Source organism: Ctenocephalides felis, unplaced genomic scaffold (assembly GCF_003426905.1).
Source record: "Ctenocephalides felis isolate EL2017-DRISC unplaced genomic scaffold, ASM342690v1 CF-g0.4_SCAFFOLD_01604, whole genome shotgun sequence".
Taxonomy (NCBI): domain Eukaryota; kingdom Metazoa; phylum Arthropoda; class Insecta; order Siphonaptera; family Pulicidae; genus Ctenocephalides; species Ctenocephalides felis.
Genome location: NW_020537758.1, coordinates 37,903,705 through 37,930,334, shown reverse-complemented (window position 1 = coordinate 37,930,334; position 26,630 = coordinate 37,903,705). Strand labels below are relative to the sequence as shown.

General features: G+C 29.5%; 1 protein-coding gene across 1 annotated transcript in view; it reads right to left on the bottom strand.

Moving 5' to 3' along the window:
* Nucleotides 1-673: 673 nt before the first annotated feature.
* LOC113373699 (brain tumor protein-like) overlaps nt 674-26,630 on the bottom strand; it is a 77,655-nt gene continuing 51,698 nt past the window's right edge. Inside the window, 11 exon segments of the mRNA XM_026613979.1 lie at nt 674-768; nt 925-1,171; nt 1,174-1,333; nt 1,409-1,525; nt 1,799-2,022; nt 2,118-2,285; nt 2,488-2,935; nt 3,053-3,350; nt 5,144-5,507; nt 7,495-7,878; nt 8,814-9,206. Of these exon segments, the coding sequence (XP_026469764.1) occupies nt 738-768; nt 925-1,171; nt 1,174-1,333; nt 1,409-1,525; nt 1,799-2,022; nt 2,118-2,285; nt 2,488-2,935; nt 3,053-3,350; nt 5,144-5,507; nt 7,495-7,878; nt 8,814-9,183 (2,811 nt within the window). The 5' untranslated portion in view covers nt 9,184-9,206 and the 3' untranslated portion in view covers nt 674-737.

Sequence of the window (26,630 nt, the reverse complement as noted above, 5' to 3'; positions counted from 1 at the left end):
GACAATTTTAGCAGTCCATGTGTAAAAGCTTAAAATTACGCTTTAGAGCAATTATATACTTAATCGTAATATAAATGTATCTTAACTATATAATAAATTATTAGTCGACTAGAATCAATTCCATTTCAAAAGAAATCTGTGACATAAGACAAGACTAGAATTGTTCTTAAACAAAATCACAAAATATGTAATTTTGATATTTTAAAATATAATAAGGAACGATGTGAAGCAGAATGAAATTTCATTGGAAAAATCACTCAATAATAACACAAAACAAACAAACACAAGAATAAATCCAAACATAAATTTAACTTCGGTTAAAATCGCCAAATACATAATGTATCAACAGAAATAGTCGAAACAGAAATAAGCACATAGATTATCGATATGGCAAGGTAGAATATCGGGAATATATAGTAGCTAGAAAACTATAAATTTAACACACGATATCAAGTAACTATAGTAAAAATGGTAATTTTATACAAAAATACGTATATACAAAATTTAACAAGAAGAGACACTTGAAGTTTAGAACTGGATTCAGTGTCTGTAAACCCAGAAGTAGAGATTATCGCGGTAATTCATCTTCCTTACTTCTAACATATTACCTCATTCTTGGATATCTTTATATAGAAATCTTACACAATGTAAGCAGTTACATCTTTTTATTCTTGTAGTAATATCTTGATTTAAAGATGACTAGTTTGCTCAAAGTACTGATATATCATTGCTCAAGTTTATAATCCAATTGGTGGTACTTGGACATACCTATAAAAATATATCATACTATAAATTATCTGAAGCACAACTACTTTTTATATTTAAGGGAAGGTTTTTAGATTGGTTCGTCGTAAGGTAACTCGTGTAAGCAAAAATATGCCAGGTATCAAATAATTATTTAATCAATAAATAAGCAAATCTTACCTATAAATGTAAAGTCGGTAGTCCTTGCTAGCCAAGACGACGCTGCCATCGTCCATCAGCGCAACATCAAAACATTGGGCGTGCTTGACTTTGCTCTCAAGCGCCGAAACCAATTGACCATCCTGAGTGAATACAGTCAAGTTGAAGTTGTTGTGATTGTCCGCAATCAGAATCTCTCCAGCAGCATTTATTCCTACGCCAATGGGGTAATTGGTGATGCCTTCGCCACCGATTTGTCTCAAGTACCCCCCTCATAGTTGAACACTTTTACGCAATGCGCACGATTGTCGGATATGAAAATTTCTTGTTTGTCGTTGACGACAACACCATTCGGGAATTCCAGGTGCTTACTGCAACCGAATTTCTGCAAAACGTTGCCCGTTTGGTCGAAAATTATCACGCGCATTACCTGTAATAATTAATTAAAATAAATTATTAGCAAATATGTTAAATAAAATTTATTTTAGTATCTCTCATAATTTACCTTGCATTCGACAACAATGATTCTTCCTTTATTGTCAACAGTTACGCCCCTTGGATGCTGTAAGATACCTGCGCCAAATTTGCGTACAAATTGACCATATTGATTGTAGATTTGCACCTGCAATAATAAATTATTATTACTCAAATTAGAAGGAGACCGTACTATAAACTAATAGCATCTTACAACCAATAATATTTTCTATACGCGACAATTCATATTATTTGGGGTTTGACATTCGACACAAACGAAAAGAAAAGATGTTTTAAGCAAATGGAATGCAGTTTGTTTATATTGATGGTATAAGATATATTGGATATTAATAGAAATTGGAATGTCGAATATAACCCAGTATATCTATATTTAAATACAATTCTATATTCTGATTCTTACCTGATGTGTAGGTGATCTTTCGGTTACAATAATATCTCCAGAAGCACGTACTGCTGCAACGCGGTTAGGATACAATAATTGACCATCTCTTTTACCACATTCACCAAATTGGAATTTAAATCGACCTTCACGATCAAAAATCTGCACACGGTGGTTGTTTGTATCAGCCACAAGAATATCATTTTGAGCATTTACAGCCACACCACTTGGTTCTGTGAATTGACCTGCATGGAATGAAAAATATGGTTAAAATGTTACCATTTTAATGAAAATATTTCAAAAATTAATTAAAAGTATATTTTAGTTAGAAGTTAGTTACCTTCCATGACGCCAAACTCTCCAAATTTGCAATGATAGATCATCTTTTGTCTTTTGATTTGAGATTTCGGTGGAAACATAGTTGCTGACATTAGTTTTGTCGTTAGTTCTAAGACGTTAGTAGGCTCAACAGAGCTGAGGATGCTGTTTGACCCTGGTGTTGGTGGCCCTAAAAACAGAATAAAGTTAGTTGCAATGATTGGAAAATGTATCACAGAAAGAAGAGAGTGGCTTAATAATTGATTTTAAAATATTTGGTACTTGATTACAACTTCAAATTCAATCTATTAAAATTATTAGAATGTCCTATTATACTATTATCATTCCAAATTATTATTATTATGACAAATCATTGAAATGTAAGTATTTACCTATTGTATAATGATCAGAAAAAACGCTATCGCATCCTCCATTAGACCATTTTTCGTATGGATTGAGATCCGTCATAGTAGTTGAAAATGGCCCCAAACTATTTGCTGTATTAAATCGCTTGGATATAATGTTGCTTTCATATCCGTTATTTGATTGATGTACTTGCTGTTGTGAAAAAGGTCCATTAGATGCACTGTGCAATGCGTTAAGCGCGTTCAGAGAAGCCAGGTGCTGCTGATGGTGAGAATTTGAATTTAGGGAGCCTGAGCTACCATTCAAAGATCCGGCGCATGATGATGAATCGGAAGAAGATGATGCAGTGTGGCCCACACTGGGACGAGCAATTGGCAGCTTTTTAGTATGATTTCCAACATTCACTGTCTGTTGATTGTTACTTGAAGCGTCCGAAGTGGAACGAATGTACCCAAATGTATTTCGTACCCCAACCTAAAATGAATAATAAAAATGAAAAAAAAAAAGAATTTGTGTTTCGATAAAATAAGGTTAATGCATTTAAAATTCATCATGCCAAATACTTGTTCTAAAACAAATTCTATAAATTACCTGGATAGCTTGATAATTAGAAACGAACTCTAGATCTTGCTGACTGATAGGGGAGCTGATGGCTAACTCTCCAGCGGTACAAAGCGAGTTCAACTTCTGATCGAGGAGTTTTCGAAACACCAAAACTTCTGCAACAGTTGCGCGTCTGGTAAGCTTGTCTACAAATTCACATGCTTGTTGTATGCGATCTGCAGCTTCATTTCCTGTGCGAGCAAGCGAAGCAAGTGCTGCTTGTTTGGAAGCCGAAACCGACTCAAGTTCACGTAATAATTCTTGTTTGCGTTCTTCCAACATAGATCTATTAAATAAAATTGATTTAATTGAACAAATGTTGTTTAACTTCCCGAAGGAGAAGTTTATGTTTTCATCAAAAAATCTGACTCGCTAATTTCATGTTTTCTCGACGTTTCAAGCCATTCTGAATCGAATGAGACCAAATTTGGAAAAAGTATGTGTGTGTGTGCGTGTATGTGAACAGATTTTTTGCCGTAAATCGACATTTTAAAAGCCATTCGATGTATCGCGATGAGAACTAGCGTTTATCAATTTTGCGCGACGGTCAGCCAAGCCGTTTCTTTGTAAATAGCAGAAAAGTGAAAAATTTTTCGTCCACGTTTTAGCCTGCAGTTCTGAATCGATTTTGAAAATTCAAAAACCGTTCGAAAGATATTGATTGGGAATCGTGCTGATTAGTTTTTGGTAAAGATCGGCCGGGCCGTTTTCTTGTAACAAAGTGTTGAAAATTTTTTTTCGACGATTTTTATGATTTTTTTTACAGTAGATACCATAGTCCTCTAGATCATACTAAAATATTACGGCCCTACGACAAGCCGTTTTATTTTGAAAATTCTTCAAAGTTTGTAAAAATTAGCATAGTTTTTTTGGCATTTGTCAAAATTAGACCTTTGATCGACGTTTTCTCAAAAACGCCTGAATCGATTTCAGAAATTTAAAAGCCATTTGATGTATCTCAATAAGGACTATCGTTTGTCAGATTTGTGAGACGATCTGCCGAGCCTTTTCTTTGTAATTTGAAAAAAAGTGTTAAGCTTTTCGTCCACATTTAACCTCAAACTACCAAACTGATTTTAAAAAATCAAAAACTGTTCGAAAGATATTAGTTGGGAATGATACTGATCAGTTTTAGGTGAAAATCTACCGAGCCGTTTTCTTGTAATTAACTGTTGAAAAAAAATTGAAGCCGATTTTTATGGAACTTCTTTTGACGATATAATAGGTTGTCAAATATCTCCCTCCCGCCTTTTTGTATTATAAACCAAGATCAAAAAAGCGGAAGGGAGATATTTGACAACCTAATACATCACGGTCTTATAAAACTTACTGAAATATTGCGGCCTTAGGACAAGTAGTTTAATTTTAAAAATTCATCAAAGTTTGAGAAAATGAGTAGTTTTGTTATAATCAAAATTAGACTATTTACTTGGTATAACGATTACTTGGTCTTTGTGAACATACTAAAGCATTAAAGTCTTACGGAAACTGGTTCAATTATAAAATGACTGATTTTTGAAAATTTGCTTTTAGAAAATACTCCGAATTAACGTGTTCATTCGTTTTCAATTATGTGTAATAAGTCGACTCGGAATACTTTTAATCACTTATAAATTAAATTATTTTTTATTGATTAAGTCGATTATTTACACATATCGGGAAGTTTATGTAATTTGCCTCAAGGCTAAATACCAAACCAACTAGTTTTATTTCGAGACTTATAGTGAGTACATGCATATGGGTAATTTAATTTGAAGTTTTATTTACATTATTATCATCTGCTATCGCACTTCAATTTATAGATCAGAAGTATTGTGTAAATTGGACTACAATCATCATGCCATCAAGAATTATAAAAATGACTGATTTTTGAAAATTTGCTTTTAGAAAATACTCCAAGTTAATGAGTTTGTTCGTTTTCAATCATGTGTAATAAATCCACTCGGAATACTTCTAATCACTCATAAATTAATCTATTTCTTATAGATTAAGTCGATTATTTACACACATCGGGAAGTTCATGTAACTTGCCTCAAGGCAAAATACCAATACCAACTAGTTATCGTTTTTTTTACTAACCTATAAAATTGGAAGGTATCATTAATCTCATCAGCTGCTTTACGTTGTTGTGTCCGACAGGACATCTGTGCATGTTCTGCACGTGTAGCATGAGCGCGCATGTCCTGCGCCCTGTCTCGCGCCTGCTGCGCGCTGCGTAGCAACTCGGCGAGTTGCCTGGGACCTGCTTCTTGGAGCGGGGTCATCTCGTGGGATAGATGTTCGCCACTGCTGGCACACTCTACGCAGGCGGGAACCAGGCATGGCTGGCAGAACAACGTGAATGACTGTTGCTTGTGGCGCGGGCAGGTGCCTGTTGTTCCGTTACCGGTCGCTGCTCCTAGCAAACGGGAGCCTAGTGCGCTTAAGCTCTCGGATAGTGGACCTATAAAATTTAGAATTTATTTATTTATTTAATTATTTTATAAAGAAGCCCACAGAATAGCTCCAAGAAGATTTAAAAATACAATTATGATACATTATATAGATATAATCATCATGTAAATGTTCATAAAATAACAAAATTAAAATAACAAAAAACAAATAAAACATATTTGAAAAGAAATATAAAAACTAGTGGAGCGCATAGCATCATGCCTTACGGCAAATTGCTGGAACTTCCCGTACCAAAAAAAAAATTTTTTTTAAAGATTAACATTTTTGAAAAAAAATTACTCTAATAAATTAGATTTTTGAGAAAATATAAATTTTTGACAAAAATTTACTTTTTTGAATAAAAGTCTTTTTGAAGAAAAGTGTATTTTGAAATATTTTGGAGATTCTGAACTTTTTTTCAAAGCAATCGTACTGCTTTAACTGCATAGACACAAAATGTCAAAACGCGTAAGCGCCGCGTCGTCGTCTAACGAATAAACATTGGTACGGAACCCATAGGAATGCAAACAAAATGTATACCTATTGTTAAAATCTTTATAAAATATCTGCTAATTTGATGTGCATATGTCTAATGATCATTTTTGACCGCCAAATGGCATTTTTTTTACTTTTTTGATTAGATCTCCGAAACCGCTAGACCTGCCTTCATGAAAATTTGATCAATTCTCCATCTTGTCAATTCAAGTAAAACGTTTTTTGAATTATTAAAATCGGACGCTCCGTTCTCTTAAAAAGTGAGTTACCGTTTTTGCCACTTTTTGCCCCGTACCTTCGGAACGGCTAGACCTGCTTTTGCATACATACATACACACATACAGATCCATTTTTTCTGAGGTATGCCAAAATGTTCAGAAACCTTCAAAACGTCGAGAAATGTAAAAATTTTCAATTTCGATTTTCGGCCCATTACAATAACTTACCCTACGGTAAGTTAATAATAAATCATATTTCAATAGAAATATAAAGATTGAGTTGAGCGGATGGAAATCATTCGATCTAGTGTAGTATTATGAATATCAATGTCTTTGTTAATTGAGTTAAAGTTAGAGGACATAAGTAAAATATGTGAATTTAACAGAGAATTCAATTTAGAAATGGAATAGCTGTGTTTGTGAAGATAATTTAGGAACGTTAGACGATAATTGGCAAAGAATTTGAGGATAGTCTACAGAGGTTATATAGGAACAGAATATTACACTAAAGAAATACTATCTATGTGTGGCAAGAGATGATATGCTGAATCCATTAGCCAATGTGCTGTGCTCTAAGCCCCGTTCAGGGTAAATTTTATGCATTTTGAAATATAGATATTTTAGGAATGTACGTCAAACCTTCTCCCTCGCATCGGAGTTATTGATGAAATAAAATTAAATAATAAAATTCTTTACAGTTCCTTAATATTAATCCAAACTATTTATGAGCTTTGTTGCAAGTATTAGATATGTTGTATGTAAAACACAAACCAGAGTCAAATAAAATGCCTAAGTCGTGTATTTTATCACAAGCAGGTGTTAGAGATTTGATACTTCAAATGTATCGGAACTCGCTTATGCGTAAAACTAAGAATTTTATATATTGAGATATTTAGATCAAGTTTGTTATAAACGCACCAAGACTGGAATGAATCAAGTTGAGACTACAACACTAAGCAGTCTATAATTGAGATAATTTTGAGATATAATTTTAGATTATCTTCAAACAATAGATGAGGATAAATGATGTTTTCAAATATATCGTTATTGAAAATATTAAAGAGTAGTACCAATAATGGACTCTTGAGATGACAGTTGCAAAATTGCTCAATGGCTGCACTTATTTGAAATGCAATAAGAAAAATTTTAATGGATGAATATATTTTTAAATATAATTGGTTTTTGCTTTATTTAATTATATCTCAAAGTTATCAAGTCATTCGACGTTTTGCTACTTGATCTAAATAGGTCAAACATGATTCTGCTTCCTACTCTATAAATTACCTCCTGGGATAGTTGTGTCCTTACTATCCGCTACATTGAGTACTCGATGTCCTTCAAAGCAATGCATAAATTGGTGAGCCATTACGCAATTCGGGCACAAGTAATTTGAACAGTCCAAACAATGGCCAACGGCGTTCGACTCGCGGCTCTTGCAGCCAGTGCAACGGTATCCGTTCTGATCTCCAGTAAATTCCGACTGAGTTTGCTTATTGTGCAAAGACTCTAAAGCACCCAGTTGATCTGGACTATGAAGATGATTTGAAAAGTTCCTGAATGTAGTGCTTTGATCGTTAGGAGACTTGAACAGATTATCTTGGGTTGGGTCGCCGAATTTCACAGAGTAATCCGTTGAGGAGAATAAGTGATCGAAGTTACTTGAGTTGTCTGAAAATTCGATTGTTGTAATTATCACATTTTTATACCTTACATCAGTGATTCCCAACCTTTTTTGGACCCTGCTCCACCATGAAGCATTATCCCATGTTTATAAAACTTCTAGTTTTTATTATCAAAAACTGAATCAGGCAAAATTTTACACCATCATATTTTTTTTAAATTCAAGGGTTTTAATCGGATGGTTTATGGTCAGGACTAGTTTCTTACTACATTTAGACTATCCCAGGAAATCTAAAAACTCATTTGAAGCAATCTAAGAGTAAAAGCCGCACTTAGTTGCCAACCTAGTAATATTTAAAAATCACTTTGTTTTATATTAATTACATCTTTAGCTATAGTTACTGACAGTGAACCTATTTTTTTGGTAATTTGAAAATGTAAGCTTAGAATAATTAGTAAAGGGTTATTGGAACCCTTAGAATTTTTGAATTTCACAGCATTCTATTTCATAATATTTAGTTTTATACAAACATTTTATCGCATATATCATTTTTAGATTATGATGGGTAGTTGTAATTTTATTATGAAGTAATGAGAAAAATGTAAATTTAAATTGAACTTTTTAAAAAGTCGGTCAACCCGGTAGAAACAACTTAACTCCGGCATCAGAAAAGCAACGTTGAAAACCAGGACTGTCCTGACCACGCCGGGACACCTTAGTTAGTCCGAAAAAGCATTTTTTGGTAAATGTCTTACCGATACTATAATATAATACATCACATCCAAATCACCAAAATTTTCAAATTGCCCCCATGAATTTACAAATTGCTCCCCGGTGGGGCGAGCGCTCCACGTTGGGAATCACTGCCTTAGAGTATAAGTTCAATTTATAAAGAAAAACATAGATTTTATAATATATTGAAAGTCAATCAAAGAGTTTAAGTCAATTTTAAGTTTCTACAAATAAATATTAATAAACTTACAGTTTTCTAATTTCAACAACTGATTTGTGTCAAAAATAGCGTCGTCGTCGTTAAGAGTTCTAGTACTGGTCTGTGAACCGTTGTCTTGATCAAAAATTGTATTATCTGTTCTGCTCAGTAGACTATCAGAACTTGGCGGTGAAGCACTACTATCGCTGGAGAACGAGAACGAGTCTCCTCTCGTTTGATGGTGCAAATGGTGACCACTTTGGCTTATGTGGTGCTGGATGTGGCGACCGTGACGGCCGCTGTGCGACGAGTCACCTGACAACGACTCTAAGGACGGCGTCCTGGTGGCGTCGCTGCTACTGCTATTACCAGAAACTGCGCTGGCGGCTGCGCTGGCGGTCACTGTGGCTGTCGCGGCCATATTGGCCTGCTAACACCACATGTCTAGAAAGAAGATACAATAATATTAAAATTTAGTATATACAATATAATTATTAGGAATTTTGGGCTGATTTGAACTCCAACTCTATTGAAGAAAGTTTAGGCAAGTATACATCACAACTAGGGAATGCAATACCGATGGAAAATTTAAATACCGGTATTTTGGTAATTTTTCATTTTAAAACCGGAATACCGGTAAATTACCGGTATTTTTATTATCTTTATCTTAAACAAACGTAAACAAATTGAAAGTTACTAGTACAAATATAAAAAAATCTATATACAACTACAACTATATTCAACTAAACAATAAAAACAATAAAATAAAATAATAAATTTATTGTTTTAAATAATAATTCAACAAAATTATATCCAATTTAATTAATTCATTATCACTATCGAGTATATTGAGTACTTTTCACTAAAAACAAACTTATGAGTAAGAAAGACCAAAAACTCATAAAAGATCATATTACATTATTATAATAAACTGTATTCTCTGTATCCGATGTATAAAATTAGCATATTCTCCAACATTTAAAAAAAAATATTTTTCTATACTAATTTAAGATCGGATACTTTGCCGAGATAAATAATAAGTTACTATAATTGTTGAGTAGTGTTATTTAAAACAATGTGATGCTTCTATAGTATTTTCAAACTTCGAAACGTTTTCAAAAAAATATTTTATAATTGTAATAAGAAGCAAAAATATTTAGTAATTATCATAATTATTATGTATAAAGTTATAAAAAAAATAAAGATTACGCAGGGGTAATATGTATGATATAAAAGATTTTGGCGCAAATATCACTTAAAAAACTGTTACATTTTTACATAAGATGAAACAAACACCATTATCTATCAGTTCAATTCTATTCATTGTAACATGATATGTAGCCCTTAGTAAAGCAATAAATATTCAGTTTAATGACGAGTTGAGATAATATTTGACATTTGTTCATCTTATATAATCACTTGAATATATAGCTGTTTATGCAATTATGGAATTTAAAGATAAATTTGTTCCGAAAAAATTAAACTTTAATGTATTATGTATCAAATAGCGCCTATGTAAAAGTACCGAAATTACCGGTATTTCTGGGTTAAATACCGGTAAAAATACCGCCAAAAGATCAAGCGGTTTACCGGCAATTTGGTACACCGGTATACCGGTATTGCATTCCCTTTCACAACATAAGAATGATTTCTGTCATGATAGTACTCTAAGAGTAAATAGTTCTGCATCGTTCTGTTTAAATATAATTTTATTGTTTAGAATATATTAATTATATTGTAAGCTATAAAAAGTATAAACATAAATTATAATTCGAAAAGGGTTATCGGCCCAGAATTTGATATTACTAGTGCTATAAAACATATTACTATTTAATTATTCATTAAACTCTTGAAATTTGCATTTGTTTATGACAGCAATGTACAAATAAATAATTATCTCGATTATCATAATGTTAATTTAAATTACAGTCATAGCATGCAAAATAATAATGGCTGAGCAAGTCATAAAATATACGGAAAATTTATAGCTGTTATTCCGTCACCAACCAAACAAAAATATGAACATAAACCATGAAAATTATGATGACGGTTTCTCATATATGAGAGTTTGATCGTAGTTTGCAAAGTTGTAAAGTTGCCCCACAAAGTTGAATAAATCTTTTAAAAGGTTCGCATTAATTTGAGCGTGGCCCTTTTAAGCTCACAAGGACATCTGTCTATCAGAAAAGCTTAGGGCAAATCCTTTCCAAACATGATAAAAAACGTGACTGTCGGGAATGGAAGGAAATGTTTGGTTATTGTTTATGCATTTTAATTTTGTATGTTTATTCACATAGAAAGAGATAATAAAAGTTATAGATATTTATTTATATATATATATATATATATATATATATATATATTCGATAAAAATATGATTTTTATGAGATGAGCCCGAAATATCAGTTACTGATATGGCAATTATATCAATTACCTTATGTTACCATAATATATGCAAAAACCGAACAGATTTTACTATTGCTAAAGTTAATGGTGCGACTAATTTTTATCATTCAGATTAGTACAATTTTCGATAGTTTTCTGCAGAAATGAATTGAAAATGATATATTTTGTTATGCAGTCACGTCAGCATGCAGAGCACATTAATTTCATTCATAACTTCTAAATGGAATTTTAATGGCTCATTTAGCTAGGATATTGCTGCAATGCGCAAATTCAAACTGAAAGGTAAATATCTGAGGAAGGAAGTGGAAAAAAATTATAATTTATTATTAGTTTTTTAATATATTTGAAGCAATATTAAATTTAATTTACCTTTTTCCAAGATATATGTTTTAATAAATCAAAGCTTTTAATATGAGTGAACTACTATTCTTTCTGATTCTTATATTCCATAAGTGAATAATTTTACATTTGTATTTTTATTTTGAATTTAAAATGAATAAATACAAGTATTTGTAATGCAAATCATAAAATTTTAAATATAAATCAATTATTTTAATATCTTCTTTGCATTCGAAAATAAGCAAAGAGACCTGTTGTGTAAAACTTTAACTGTTTAGAAGTTGTTTCTAAGAAAAATTCATGTTAACAAAATTCCTAGTGCTGATTATTTTTATTCGGATCATAATTGTTTCTTGCTTTTGTTCATTTAATAAGTAAATAAACTAGATAATTCTATCAATTAACAAAATTAATAACAGGTATGATAAAGTGTATTAAAAATACATAATCGACTGCGTAAAAATCACTCCTAAAACGCTCGTATATTTTTATTAATAAAAGTTATACAATTTGCTATATTGTCAATCTCACCTGGAGTATATTTATATTTTATATATTTAATAATTGAAATCCATGAAGATTACCATTTTAATCAAATTCAGGGAAACATGAATAATTGACCAATTGATTAAGATTTTGACAAACTAAAATTCAATATAAAATAAAGAGCATTTATCTAAGATGGGCTATCGTGTTTTACTAAAAAACAATTTTAAAACGTTCGTTTATTTTTCTTTAATAAAAGTTGAATAATTGTTTGTAATTTTACCTTACTTTTAATAATTAAAATGTTTTGAGATTACAATTTTAAATAAATTTAGGGAAATATTATAAATAACTTCTAGACGACGTAGAATCTTTAACTACTATTTATACCTTATACGTTATTTATAATTACCTTTATATAATGCATTGACCTAAATTTTCTTATGCAAAAGTAAAAAGGCAAAGATATTATTGAATTAATATTATAATATAATATTATTTCATTAATTTTTTTATAAAATATACTGAAAATAAAATTAGATTTTTATTATTGCACAACTAGAATGAACTTATATGAAAAATAGATTATTAGTAGATAAAGTTTTATTTTCATAATGAATAATTTGTAATCTATAATCTATGTTTGACGCACGAAAAGTGATGACGTTAGTGAAGCTTTTCAAAATCAAAAAAAAAGTTTAAACAACTTTTAGTATAAATTATTGAATAATTCGCACATGTGTCGATGTATTACATTTCTGGTCCCATTCTAGCCCACATTGAGCCCCCAATGGGTCTCGTTCTGACGCAAATATCGATTAACTGCCCGCGACTGTCTGCACCGATTGTGACGCGAATAGCACGTCAAATTCAAATTTGTTACATTGGATTACAGGATGTAAATTACAGAAAGTTCGTATGTTTCGTAATGAAATAAAGTGCAAACAGGCTAAAATAGAAATAATCTGATTACCGGACTAGTCAACTCTGCGTGGGAGTGTATATATATATATATATATATATATATATATATATATATGTATATATTATATTAAAAATTCGAATACCTAGGATCCACAAGAAAATCTTTTCGTTTTTCATTTATTTTACTAGTTCATAAGCTCTACGCTCTACCTTAGCTATGAAGAGATAGTTGTAAACTCAATTATTATTTTAAAACTATATTGAGAGAAACTGTTTCAATAATAGCTTCCACATTAAAACTATAAGCAACAAAATGTTAAACACAATTAGAACGATTTTGAAATGAGAATCTATTTTAACACATCTCTACAGAAACACTTCATAAATTTAATACAACATTCTATCTAAATATAATCATCAGATATTTTTATAGTACTTTTAAAAAAGGCTACTTCAATTAGATGTAATGAAATTTATAACTAATGTTAAGTTTTTACAAAGGGAGATGATAGTGCATTTTTTACAGGAGGGCTTTTCAACGTGAAAATTTACTACAACTTTCTATCAAAAATTTACTTAAACTAATATCTAATATATATTGTCAGATATTTTTATAATAATTTTAAAAAAACATACTTCATTCAGATGTAAATCCTAGCAAATTAATAACTAATGTTAAGTTTTTACAAAGAGAGATAATAGTGCTCTTTTTACAGTAGGCCCTTTCAAAGTCGAAATTTAATACAACTTTTGTTTTGAAATTCACTTAATCTAATACTTAGTATTTGTCGGCTGATATTTTTAAAGTACTTTCAAGAAAAAAAGTACTTTAACTGGGTGTAAATCCTAGTTAATTTATAACTAATGTTTAGTGTTTACACCTGGATGTGATATGCGAATTTAATATTTTTATCTGGTTTGAATTGTTGAATTTACTTATTAATCAAAATATTATAGCTTAATAATTTAGTGTTTTATTTAATTTATTTATACTATTTTGCGTATAGTTCGAATGATTCGGAACAATACTGTTTATTTCACTAGTTATAATAGGGAAAGATTTATAAATAAATCTCTAATTTTCTAAAACTTTTATTTAATCTAAACTTTTATTTAAAATTCTATGTGTCATCATTAGTGATTATGCAAAGTGAAAACTATTGATATAAAATAGACAACTATGAATAAAAAGGTAAAAACTAGTTATTAACTTTATAGATAGACTATTGAAGACATAAAATGCTATGTTATGTCATTTAGAAAAATTAATTATTAATTTATAAATCTTTGCCTGTTATTTGATAATCACTATATATATATATATATATATATATATATATATATATATATACTATAATGCAGGCAAAAATCTAATTGAATATCACTATTTTGTATTAACTATGTTGAATTTATTCATGCGCTTAATCGCCATATTAAAAACTTTTGAAAATGCAATAAATAGATCTATTGCAAATATTTAAATAAATCGTTCATTTATGCTAGTAAATTATTTTATAATTTTCTGTATTTAAAATACGCGTATAAATAAATAGAAATGCTTTACATTTACATAATTCTGATGTTCCAACAAACATATCAATCTAGAAATATAATTGGCTTTTCAATAATAATGGATATCTAAAATAATTTAATGCATGATATAAATAATATAATCCTAACACTCGCATAAATTTATAATAATAATTATGTACCAAAATAATCATTAATTGAAATTATTGAAATTATTGTTTTCATTTACCATTCAAATTCCGATATATAATGTACTCGTAAAATTGATACGAATTTACGATACAATTAATTTGAGCATAATATAAACTATTTTATTTATAATAAATAAATTATTATATAGTTTGATAGCATAACAGAAATAATATCTATTTTATATACTTTTATTTTATACAATTACAGTTCTATATCATTAATTAAATATTCCTCAAAGAGCTTGTGAATGAAAGTAATCAGGAAGAATTCGTACGGTAGTTTTGTACTGTTATTTTATAACAGTGAACACAGACGTATATTAGGGTGATATTAGAGGGCGAATGCAAGCAGAACCTACACAACAAAATCAAAAACACAGATGCGACATGATAAACGAATGGCCGGTGGAAAATGCATTTCCTCGTAATAAAATTAAGAAAAAAATCTGAAATATAGGGCAGAGTAAAGTACAGAACATACTTTTGATTACAAATTGGCATAATTATTAACTAAATATCAAGAAATATATTTACATAGTTTAAATCAAAGGTTCTCAAACTTTTTTGTGTCGTAGACACCTCGGACTTTGCCATAGACCTCTGCATCTGATATCGACTTTTTTTTAATAGATTTCTAACTGTACCAAATTTTATTATTGAATTTAATGTAAAAATTCATGTTAATTTTATACGTTTAGAAATGAATTTAAAGTAATATAAAATAAAGTTTGTAAGAAGTAAATGTTGAATCATCAGCATTTGACAACAATTTTGTAAGGCTCAATCTTACAACTCCCAGCTAAATGATGTACCAGTCTACTTCTTCTTTTTTTATGAGATCAGTAATAACGGTAAACCTTTTTTCTGCTATCTATTTTTAAACTATTAAATTGTTTTTTTCATCTTTAGTATCCAAAAATACTATGACAGTCTCAAAAAGCTAAAGAAATATTGCCAAGCCTTTTAATAGTCAGCAAAGAGTCTTTACAAAATCAATCATCTTGCAACTAAAAATTGAATGCCTACCTATGCTATTGCTTACACATTTTCATAAAAGGAAAAATATTTTTACTTGCTTTTTAAGACTATTTATAAATATTGAATATGTCTTTTTAATATAAATACATAGCAAATTGATATTAACGTGGTGTACTGTGATCTACATATCAAAATATCATTTTTATTTCGTATACACAATTTTTTTGGCTGACTTGGACCCCCTGAAAGTTATCATAAAACCCTGGAGGTCCAAATGGATCTCTTTGAAAACAACTAGTATAAATCGAACAGTATTTTGTTAATCTATATGTAAGTTAATAGTTAAATAGTTAAATTTGATGTTAAAATGTGAGAATCAGAATAGAGTCTGAATTTGCCTCTCATGGATTAATTATTTTAAAAATCATTAGTGGTTGTATTTTTACGAGCAAATTATATAATCTACATTTTCATCCTATTTTTATAGTAAAAATATACATCCATTGATAATGACATAGAATTTTATCTTGAAAGATCAGGAAAGAAAATAATAATGGTTTAAAATCTCTATCTTACTTGATGTTATGCCGTTGTAGATTTTATTCATATTCAAATTAGAAGTTTAATACTTATTATGAACTTGCCAACATAATTTAGTGCATTTTATTCACAAGAGGGTTTTTCAAAGTCGATCGATTTTGAAAATTTTAAATTTATAGTTGAACATAAAGTCTTAATTCTTGAAAATTTGCGACAATTGCGTTATTGTTTTTGATTGTGGTGCTAAAAATGTTATTGGCGGTTACAGTTCCAAAGTTTAAATTAACAAAATTCGTAAAAATTGACCACAATAACCGAAACTTGGTCATAATTTCACTAAAGTTCTAGGTTGAAGTTGAAAGCTCATAATTTCCAAACAACGTAAGATATTTTTTTTCTAATTTTATAAATTTATATATGTATATATATACATATATATAGATATATATTAGGGCGGGTCAATTTAAAAAACACTTAGGCACATGATTTTTGGATTCTAGAGATCAAAACAAGGTAATGGGTGAATTGGGCTTTCAAAGTTAGTGGGGGTCGATCATACATTTGGAGGCAATTGGGGCACTCTAAATGGGTCAAAATAGAATTTTTCAAATTTCAACCCTTATTTTTGGGTCAATACACGAGACATCAGAATTTTAGAGCTGTGGTTTCTTCAGCAAAGTATCTTATTTTGATCTCTAGTATCCGAAAATTATATGTGCAAAAGCTTCCCATACAAATCGACCTGCTCTAATATATATATATATATATATATATATATATATGTGTGTGTGTGTGTGTGTGTGTGTATTCAGTACACATTAATATGCACTATTAAATTTTAAATGGAGTTCTTAGTGAAAATATTTTAGTCTTATTATGAGATTTTAAACGTAATGAAAGACATCAATATTAAGATGAATTCATACACAAAAGATAATTTTATTTTAGCAATTGAACGTATAGAAATATTGTAAATTTGCAGTTTGAACTAAAACATATTCTAGTTTTATGCAATATGCAAAATGGTTCAAAATTTTGTTTTTAATTTAAAAATGAAAACTAATATTCATTATTAATCCCACCACCTCTCCGATTAAGTTTGGTTTGATCCACAAACACATTCCCGGCTTGTGAATCGAATTCACACAGACGCTCGTTCCTCCACCAGACATTTGTCGGAGGGTCACTGAACCTACGCACTGCACTGGGGTGTTCGATTGCACAAATACACAAAGAAAATTCACCAATATCGGCATAGAAATCCTGTAGAAATTCACCCAGACACATAATATCGGTGGTGAGTTCGACGCGATGAATAGGGTGCAACGTAGAAAATAGCGAAGGTAAGTCTTATTGTCGGCCTTACTTCTGGGGTAGTCAGAAACGGCAAAGTCGATTAGCAAAGATTTTGATACTGATTAGATGGATGACTCACACTATTGGTGGTATTTACTCGTGATACATTGTTGTTTTCATTTCTGAATGATCTCATAAGCTTGCAAGATTAGCCAACTTTGTTTTCACTGCCAAGTGCCTTAATAAATATATTTTGCTTATATACGTAGTAGAGCACAATATGATAGTATATTATCACAAATATATGTGTGATAGTGGCTAGGCTATAATTACAAAAAAATATTTTACAAGTAATAATAGACTCAAGAATATTTAAAATATAATTAGTTTTTTATTAATTTTTAGGGTTTAATAGAACTGAAATAAATTTCAAAGATCAAAGATCTAATTTGGTGCAAATATTATGCCCAGAACAAATTTGCGATAACTTCTAACAATATAAGCTTAATATTAATTAAATATTAATATTGATAAAATTATTTATTTTAGATTATTTTATTTATTTCAAATTTTAAATTTTTTATTTTTATTAAATCTAAACTAAAAAATGATATAGAATTATAAAATATCTTGCAAATTATGTGCTAATCGTGAATAATAATTAATTAAAATAAATTATACTTAATAGAAGTCTTCCTCTATCTTGTAATAGTATTTGCGAGTTTCTTAAATTTTAAGTAAGCCAATTGCATTTTATTTAGGGCCATAATATTTATAAATGAGGCAACAATGAATTGTTATTAATTAGTTAATATTAAGATTTTTGCAATAATCACAAGCTAAAAAACCTTACAAATTCTGAAGTAAAAACAATCTAGTAAAAAATAATTACCAGCAGGTAATGGAAAAGCATTTTGATGCATTCAATAAAAATATAAACTAAAAGCTTTTATAAAAATTTGAAAATTAATAAACATTTAAATGTTTTATTTTACAAATTATTTCCTTTCATTGAAATGCCCTCTCACAATTATTAATAATTAGAAGTATTTGTTATTATTTCAGTGATATTATTTAATAAACAACTATTACATATATTTAAACTTCCTGTAGATTTAGAAAATTATTTGCTAACGAGCATACTGACAGGCAGACGGGACAAGTAAAATTAAGGGGTTGCATTTTGGTTGTGGATTTGCAAGATAATCCTGAAGAAAATTAAAGTGGTTTTTAGCTACAAGTGTTTTTCTAGATTCAGATCTTAAGGAGGGTAGTAACACTTAGCACAACTATAACGGCAAGAAGCCGTGAAAGGTCGTTTGAAAAAGATTAAGTCATTTTATTCGATATTGACGTAGACAAGGATAAAAATAAATTCAGGTGTTTAATACTTGTAGGAAAACGCTGCGACTATTTTTCGATATCAATAAAAGAAATATTGATCTCATTTTAGATGAAAAGTTCACCATATATATAACCAATAAGGCAGTACGACCATTAATTTTCAACTTGGGAATTAATATGTTTCTACAAGATCAGAAGTTCTACGAGTTTCGTGAATAGTATATTATTTTGTGTGAAATGCTTAAGTACCCAAGTATCAGAACTCCAAAGTATTTGATGTACTTCTAAGTACGTCTGACATTTCATGGCACGAATTGTTACCAGAAACTAATTCCAAGACGAAACATGCCGCAGGTTAAGTAGAAATATATATATATATATATATATATATATATATATATTATGTATATGTCTTTCAGAAGTCATGAAATTAGTATGTTTTCGTAATACAACATGTTTTTCGACATTTTAAGGGTCCAAAATTTCAAGTCTGCTTGAGACGAAAGTTGCTCATGTATGATTTGAGTGTGTGTAAGCGACCTTTTGAAGACGTTTTTTCTAAAACGGCTGTGCCAATCTTGGAAATTTAAATCAATAAAGACACGTGTTGACTTGTTTTTAGCAGTTTCTTTACAATTGACAGAAAAATGCAAAAAATTAACTAAATTTCCAAAATCTTGAACCGACTATGAAAAGCTAGTAACCATATGAAGGACATCAATTTGGAATCGCGCTGATTCAATTTTGGTAAAGATCGGCCAGACCGTTTCTTCCTAATTAAATGTTAACTTTTTTGGCTATTTCAATAAAACTCTATAGTAATAGAGCCCACAAGTTAGATTACATTAAACCAATGTACAATTTATAAATTAAATTTATTATCTAATGGAGCGTCCATGTACCAGATGAGACATTTATTATTTATTTCTCTAAGTTTTACCATCTAATATTTTATCCGCACAATTCGCTTTCGAAAACTAATTTCGACTCATAGGAATGTTTCAGCCCAAGGTGCTTGTACTACCCCTGCCCTTTTCCCTTACTTTCCAACTTATGAAATATTAGACAGCGGTCTCCCCAATGGATCTGCACTCGAATTCTACGTAGAAATCGCGTCGTCTCAAATCCTTTGGAGGGCGTCTACCCCTTCAATTATTGCCTTCTCGGTATACACACTCAAACAACACCCTGTCGAATACATTTGGTTCACCTTTTGATACTCGGTTCACAAGCATTCAAATACTTTCAACCTGATCAAAGGTGTTGCTCCAATTAATAAGGAGCCTTTTAGTCTGAATCAAGTCGATAATCTTGTGGTGGGCTTTGAAGCTTATCTGCCTAGACGAGGATGTCATATTTTGCCGGATTTTAATAGCAATGTTTCAAACAGTCTTTTATTCAGACAATTGCAAATAAAGTAATCTAATTTATTCTTGAGGTATAAGAAAAATTTTGCTTATTGTTTAAATTAAAACATAAACTAGTAGGGCGCATGGCATCTAGCCTTAAGGCAAATTGCTGGAACTTTCCGTACCAAATATTATTATTTTTTTTAAAAACGATTAACATTTTTGAAAAATATTGACTTCGACAAAATTAGATTTTTGAAAAACTAAGAATTTGACAAAAAAATACTTTTTTTGAAAAAAAATTTTTTTTCAAAGCAATCGTACTGCTTTAACTGCATAGAGACGAAATATCGAAGCGCGTAAGCGCCGTGCCGCCGTGTAACAATATTTATGGTATGAAACCCATAGGAATATAAACAAAATTCATACTTATTGTTAAAATCTCTATGAAATATCTGATAATTTGATGTGCATATGTCTAACGATCATTTATGACCGTCAACCGCTAAACCTGCCTTCATGAAAATTTAATCAGCTCTTCATCTTGTTATCACAAGTAAATGTTTTTTTAATTATTTAAATCGGACTCCGTTTCTTAGAACTGAGTTACCGTTTTTGGCACTTTGTGCCCCATATCTTCGGAACGACTAAACCTGCCTTCGCCAAAACTGATCAGCACGTCTCCTCATCAATACAAATCGAATGTTTTTTGAATTATTCAAATCGCTTCATCCGTGTTCCCGAAATCGTCGACGAAAATTTGTATCCGAACACACACACATACACGCACGCACAAACACACACACACATAATTTTTTCTAAGTAATTTTCTAACTTTTTCCGATTTTTGAGATAAAATCATAAAATAAGAACTTTTAAATAAAAAGTAGCAAAAGATATTAAATGTACATTATACAAAATTGAAATATTGAAAAATGTTAAAATAAAAGTATACTTCAAACAACTACAAATAACTTAAATCTAAAAAAACAAAAAACAAAAACAATTACTGCTATAAGTATAAAATAAAAAAACGTAAACAAAAATATTAAGTATAGTAAGAAAAAGTGCAATAAGATAATAATTAAACTAAATAAAATATTTTAAAAATTCCTGCCATAATATCATCCTAGAGGTAATACAAGCACTCTTTAATCTTTAATCTTTTATCTAGCACACTAGTCTTCATAGTATTCTTCAAAATCCCCGTTATCCTTTATTGTATCTAATTTTTCAGAGTTTAAAGCGAGAATTTATTCTCGTATAAACCGATAATCAAATAAAATGTCTGGGCTTGGAAGGAGACATTGGGGAACCTTGATATCAACAGATGACTGTACTTTATATTTTGTACAAGCACCATAAATGAAATCTTAGTAAAACGTAATTGATTATATTTAATACTATTAACTTCTTTGCAGGATATGTAAAATTTTAGAAAGAAAGCTAATCCATTTATAAATTTGTGATTATTCTGATTACAGGGCAAATTACTCAAATAAATAGAGCAATATTGAAATTAATTAAAAAACTATGAACCAATTATGAAGTTATGATACACTTTAATTCAAAAATAAATAAAGGACGTATTTTATTAATATCATATGTAGAAAAAATTGTTATAGGACCATCAAACAGTTCTCGAACGACCGCAAAATTGATTCCACGTGAGCATCTCGCACGTAGTTGATATTCATGTAGCGAGATGTTCATTTAGTCGTCTCTTGAGTTTTGTTCCGGTGGAGATCCGGGAAATGGAAAATTTGAACTCCAGACATAAACTCGGAGACAAGAGGGTGTCCAAAGAAACGAGGGCGATATTTACCGTGATTTAGCCGTAATACGGCATGCGAACGGGGTAATATACAATACATTCGAGGAAAATAAAAATTTACGAGTTTTAATTTAAAATTGCAATGAATTTTTTTAATTGTCTAATTTATTTTTATTGCTAGTAATAAAATTCGTAGTAGAAGGTAAAGTCTTATTTTTCCTTTTTTCACGGGGATTTATCATTTTATGACAGCTCGAAAATAAATTAGGAATGGTTTGATAAATAGTATATTAACCTTGTTTACTTAATTAAAATAAAGCGTAACCAATTAAAACAGTTCACTGAAATTAATAAAAAATATAGAATAAAAAACAAAAAAATATATATCATTATCAATACATGAACTTGCTTTGTATTTTTGATGATCAAATTAATTTCAACTTATAAATTTAAGTGGAATTTTTTCAGCTGCAAATTTTTGTAACAGAAAAGAACATACAGCGTATTACTACCATTATGTATAAATATATTATGTATTTTAGTATCTTTATTTTTTTCTTTATTAATAATTAGCAATCAAAATATACAAAATCTTTGATATATTTTTACAAGTTGTGACAGGTATAGATTTTTTTTAATTTTAAATTTCTGAAATCGGTTTAGGCGTTTTTGAGAAAACGTCGATGAAAGGTCTAATTTTGACAAATGCCAAAAAACGATATTAATTTTTGCAAACTTTGAAGAATATTTAAAATTAAACGACTTTGTCGTTCAATAAATTTTAGTATTATATATAAGACTATGGTATCTACCGTCAAAAAAAATCATAAAAATCCTCAAAAAAAATTTTTTGAACACTTTATTACAAGAAAACGGCCCAGCCGATCTTTACCAAAAACTAATCAGCACGATTCCCAACCAGTATCTTTCGAACAGTTTTTGAATTTTCGATATCGATTCAGAATTGCGGGCTAAAACGTGGATGAAAAAACTTTAACTTTTCTGCGATTTACAAAGAAACGGCTTGGATGATCGTCGCGCAAATATGATAAAAGCTAGCTCTTAACTAGCCCTTTTTGAAATCGGTCTAGCCGTTTTGGAGAAAACGTCGATTTACGGCAAAAATCTGTTCACATACACACACACACATACTTTTTCCAAATTTGGTCTCATTCAATTCAAAATGCCTTGAAACGTAGAGAAAACATAAAATTAGCGAGTCGGATTTTTTATGAAAGCATAAACTTCTCCTTCGGGAAGTTAATAAAATCTTTTTAACTAACATGCAGAACAAAAATATGTAAATTGTCTAAAAACTCAGTAGTTTTCTCTCATTCGAATTCTAGTTAGACCCTTCTTCAATGGTAAGACAAACAAGTTTGTAAAAACCCTAAAAACACCTAAACTTAAACAGTGTGGATGGGTAAAAAATGATCAAAAAGAACTAATAAATAAATAAAAATAGTAAACATACATTATATTTATAATGAAATATATGCAGTCTGTTGTTGACCTTAGTCACTAAAAAAAAAAATCTTGTTAACTAACATACAGAACTAAACTATGTGAATTATTTAAAAACTCAGTAGTCTTCTCTTATTCAAATTCTAGTTAGGTCCTTTTTCAGTGGTGAAATACACAGATTATAAGAAACACCCTAAAAACCGCATTGAATAATCAATTGGCTTGATTAACAGTCATATTTGTAAAGAAGAATAAAGATATTTAATTTAAACATTAAATTTAATTAAAATTAATATATAAACGAGGAGCATTCTGACCAAAAGTTTAAGATAAACGCAATTGTTATCAGTTTATCTGAATAATTTATATTTAAAATTTCTTGCCTCAATATCAAATGAGTGAATTATATGGTGCATCTTTATTCTTTTATCTAGCAGTAATCGTAATAGTTTGTTTTTATAATTAATTTAATATTAAATTCAGAAACATTTCTTCACTAAATTTTCAATAAAAGAATAATAGTAAGGATAATGAATTCTTGACAATGAAGCATTATAATCAATAATACACAAAACATATTTAAATAAAATTCAAATAGTATGTAATTTTTATTTTACGATAGGTAAAATAAAAATACTTTGTATTTGTACTTTATATTATATTTATATTTATATTTATACAAAGTAAAATAAAAGCACAAAAAATAGAGCAGATCTCATTATTACGCTAATTTTCCAATAAAATAATAATAGTAAGGATAATGAATTATTGACAATAAAGCATTGTAATCAATAATACACAAAACATATTTGAATAAAATTTTAATAGTATGTAATTTTTATTTTACAATAGAACAAAAAAGCACAAAAAATTTGAGCAGATCTCATTATTACGCTAATTTTCCAATAAAATAATAATAGTAAGGATAATGAATTCTCGACAATAAAGCATTATAATCAATGATACACAAAACATATTTGAATAAAATTTAAATAGTATGTAATTTTTATTTTTCAATAGAAAGCACAAAAAATTAGATCAAACCTCATTATTACCCTTTCTCTATGTTAAAACTATATAAGTATGGGTCAATACTTCCGAATTTAAATGATATATAGAACAAATATTTATTTTCGAATAAAAATCTCCATTAAGTGTGAGTGGAGCAACCCTGCTAGCGTGTCTGGAAATTTCAATAGTTGGGGTAGCTCCGTCCATGCTCCGTCTGAATCCGGGTTCAATACCCAGACATCGGGGGAACATGAGCGATGCAATGCACTCTCGAATTTTAACCCCGCAGACCACTTGTAATATGTCAGAACAGAACAGAGCGGAAATTAAATTTACTGCGTCTTAATGGTAAACAGTATAAATGTAAATATCTAATAATGAATGTATATAATAATTAGCCAAGAATAGCTGACACAAAGTCTGAATAAACTTGACCCTAGGATTTAAAAAACTTGAAGAAAATACAAATTGAGGTATCTCATTGGAGATGAACTTCTTGAATCCATAAAGAACACAGTTTAAAAGGATAATATTTTTTCTGACTATCTATATACAGGGTGTCGCAGTTCTTAACATCAAACGTGTGATAGTATTAACCTTAACTGCCCTAATAAAAAATAGTTGAAAATTTTGAGTTTTTAAGTGCAACCAAGAGCTCTAGTGAAATTATGACCATTTTTCGATTACACAAGCCTACAAAAAATTTTTTTGGTTGGCGCATCAATGTTAGAGCTGATTCTTATAGTATTTTTGCGCTGATTTCAAATCTGCAAACCATTTTTTGTATCAGCTCTAGTTTTGAACTTGGAAAGAAATTGCCGAAACCAGGTCCATTGTAGGTCGTCACGGAAAAGAACTTTTCACAGTGTCAATTAATGTCCCAACTAAGGCTGAATGGGTCTTGTAAGTTTGTATGTACGAGTAGGCACAACTCATTAAAATAACATTCTGAATTGTATTACTATTTGTACTCTCATTCCTTTTATATCATATATATCAAAATAGTACAAGATAGTACAAAATAGTAATACAATTCAGGATGTTATTTTAATGAGATATGCCTATCGTACATACAAACTTACAAGACCCATTCGGCCTTATCATATCTTGAAACTAAAGCTCATAGAAAAGAAAAATATTTTTGAAATCAGCGCCCCAAATATACTTAAAAACAACATTAAAATCGTTTGCACAATTTTCTTTGTTGGCTTGTGTTATTGTAGTTAAGTTTTATTAATTTTGTTCATTTAAACTTTGGAACCGTAACCGTGAATAACATTTCTAAGACCACAATCAAAAACATTAACACAATTGCCTCAAGTTTTCAAGAGTTAAGACTTGTTGTTGAAATTAAACGAATTTGAATTTTGGTGAATTTAAATTTTTTGATTGATAATGTAAATGTCAAATCTATGTTTTGAATTTTTTAAATCAAATACGTATTTATAATTACGCACCTTACGACTCAACACGGATTTGAAATGACATATCGTCGCCCTCAAAGATTTGTATTAGAACCCTTTGCCCTTACCCTTCATTACATATTCCAGAGTTCATCAATTTTCACTTTGTCTGTGCGATAAAAATTCTTCATAAATTTTATGCTGAATGGAACCTTTATTTATATTTTATGTAATTTCTTGAAAATAAGCGATTTTGAATAAATACTTAAAATGTTAAGTATGAAATTTTATAGTAATATATATTTTATAGAAAAATTATATATCTCTGCAGTTTATTGTATAATTTTTTGTAATTTATTAAATTGAATAATTGAGTAATTTATTAAAAAACTGAACAAGAATCTTAAAAAAAGCTTTGAATTTGTTTACGTGTTCTTCATGGTACGAATTTGATTTTTATAACATGCTTGAAAATTTATTTGATCATATACCTGCTCGAATAAATTATATTTGGAAATGATATTTCTTACTTTTAAATGGCGTACTGAAGTTTGTACTCTCATTATGTTAAATATTCATATTGAGAACTTTTTTAAAAGCAGTATATAAAATGATAAAATAATACGATATAGAATTATCATATGAAAATTGTGAAAATATAATTGTATTTAGTACACAATCAAGATACATGCCACATAATACAAAATAACGGGTATTTATAAAATTAAATTTTAATATAATCTTAAATCATTTATATTCATTGAAAAATATGATATGTTTACTGGTCAAATATACTAAATTTCAATACTGATAAATATCAATTCCATAATATA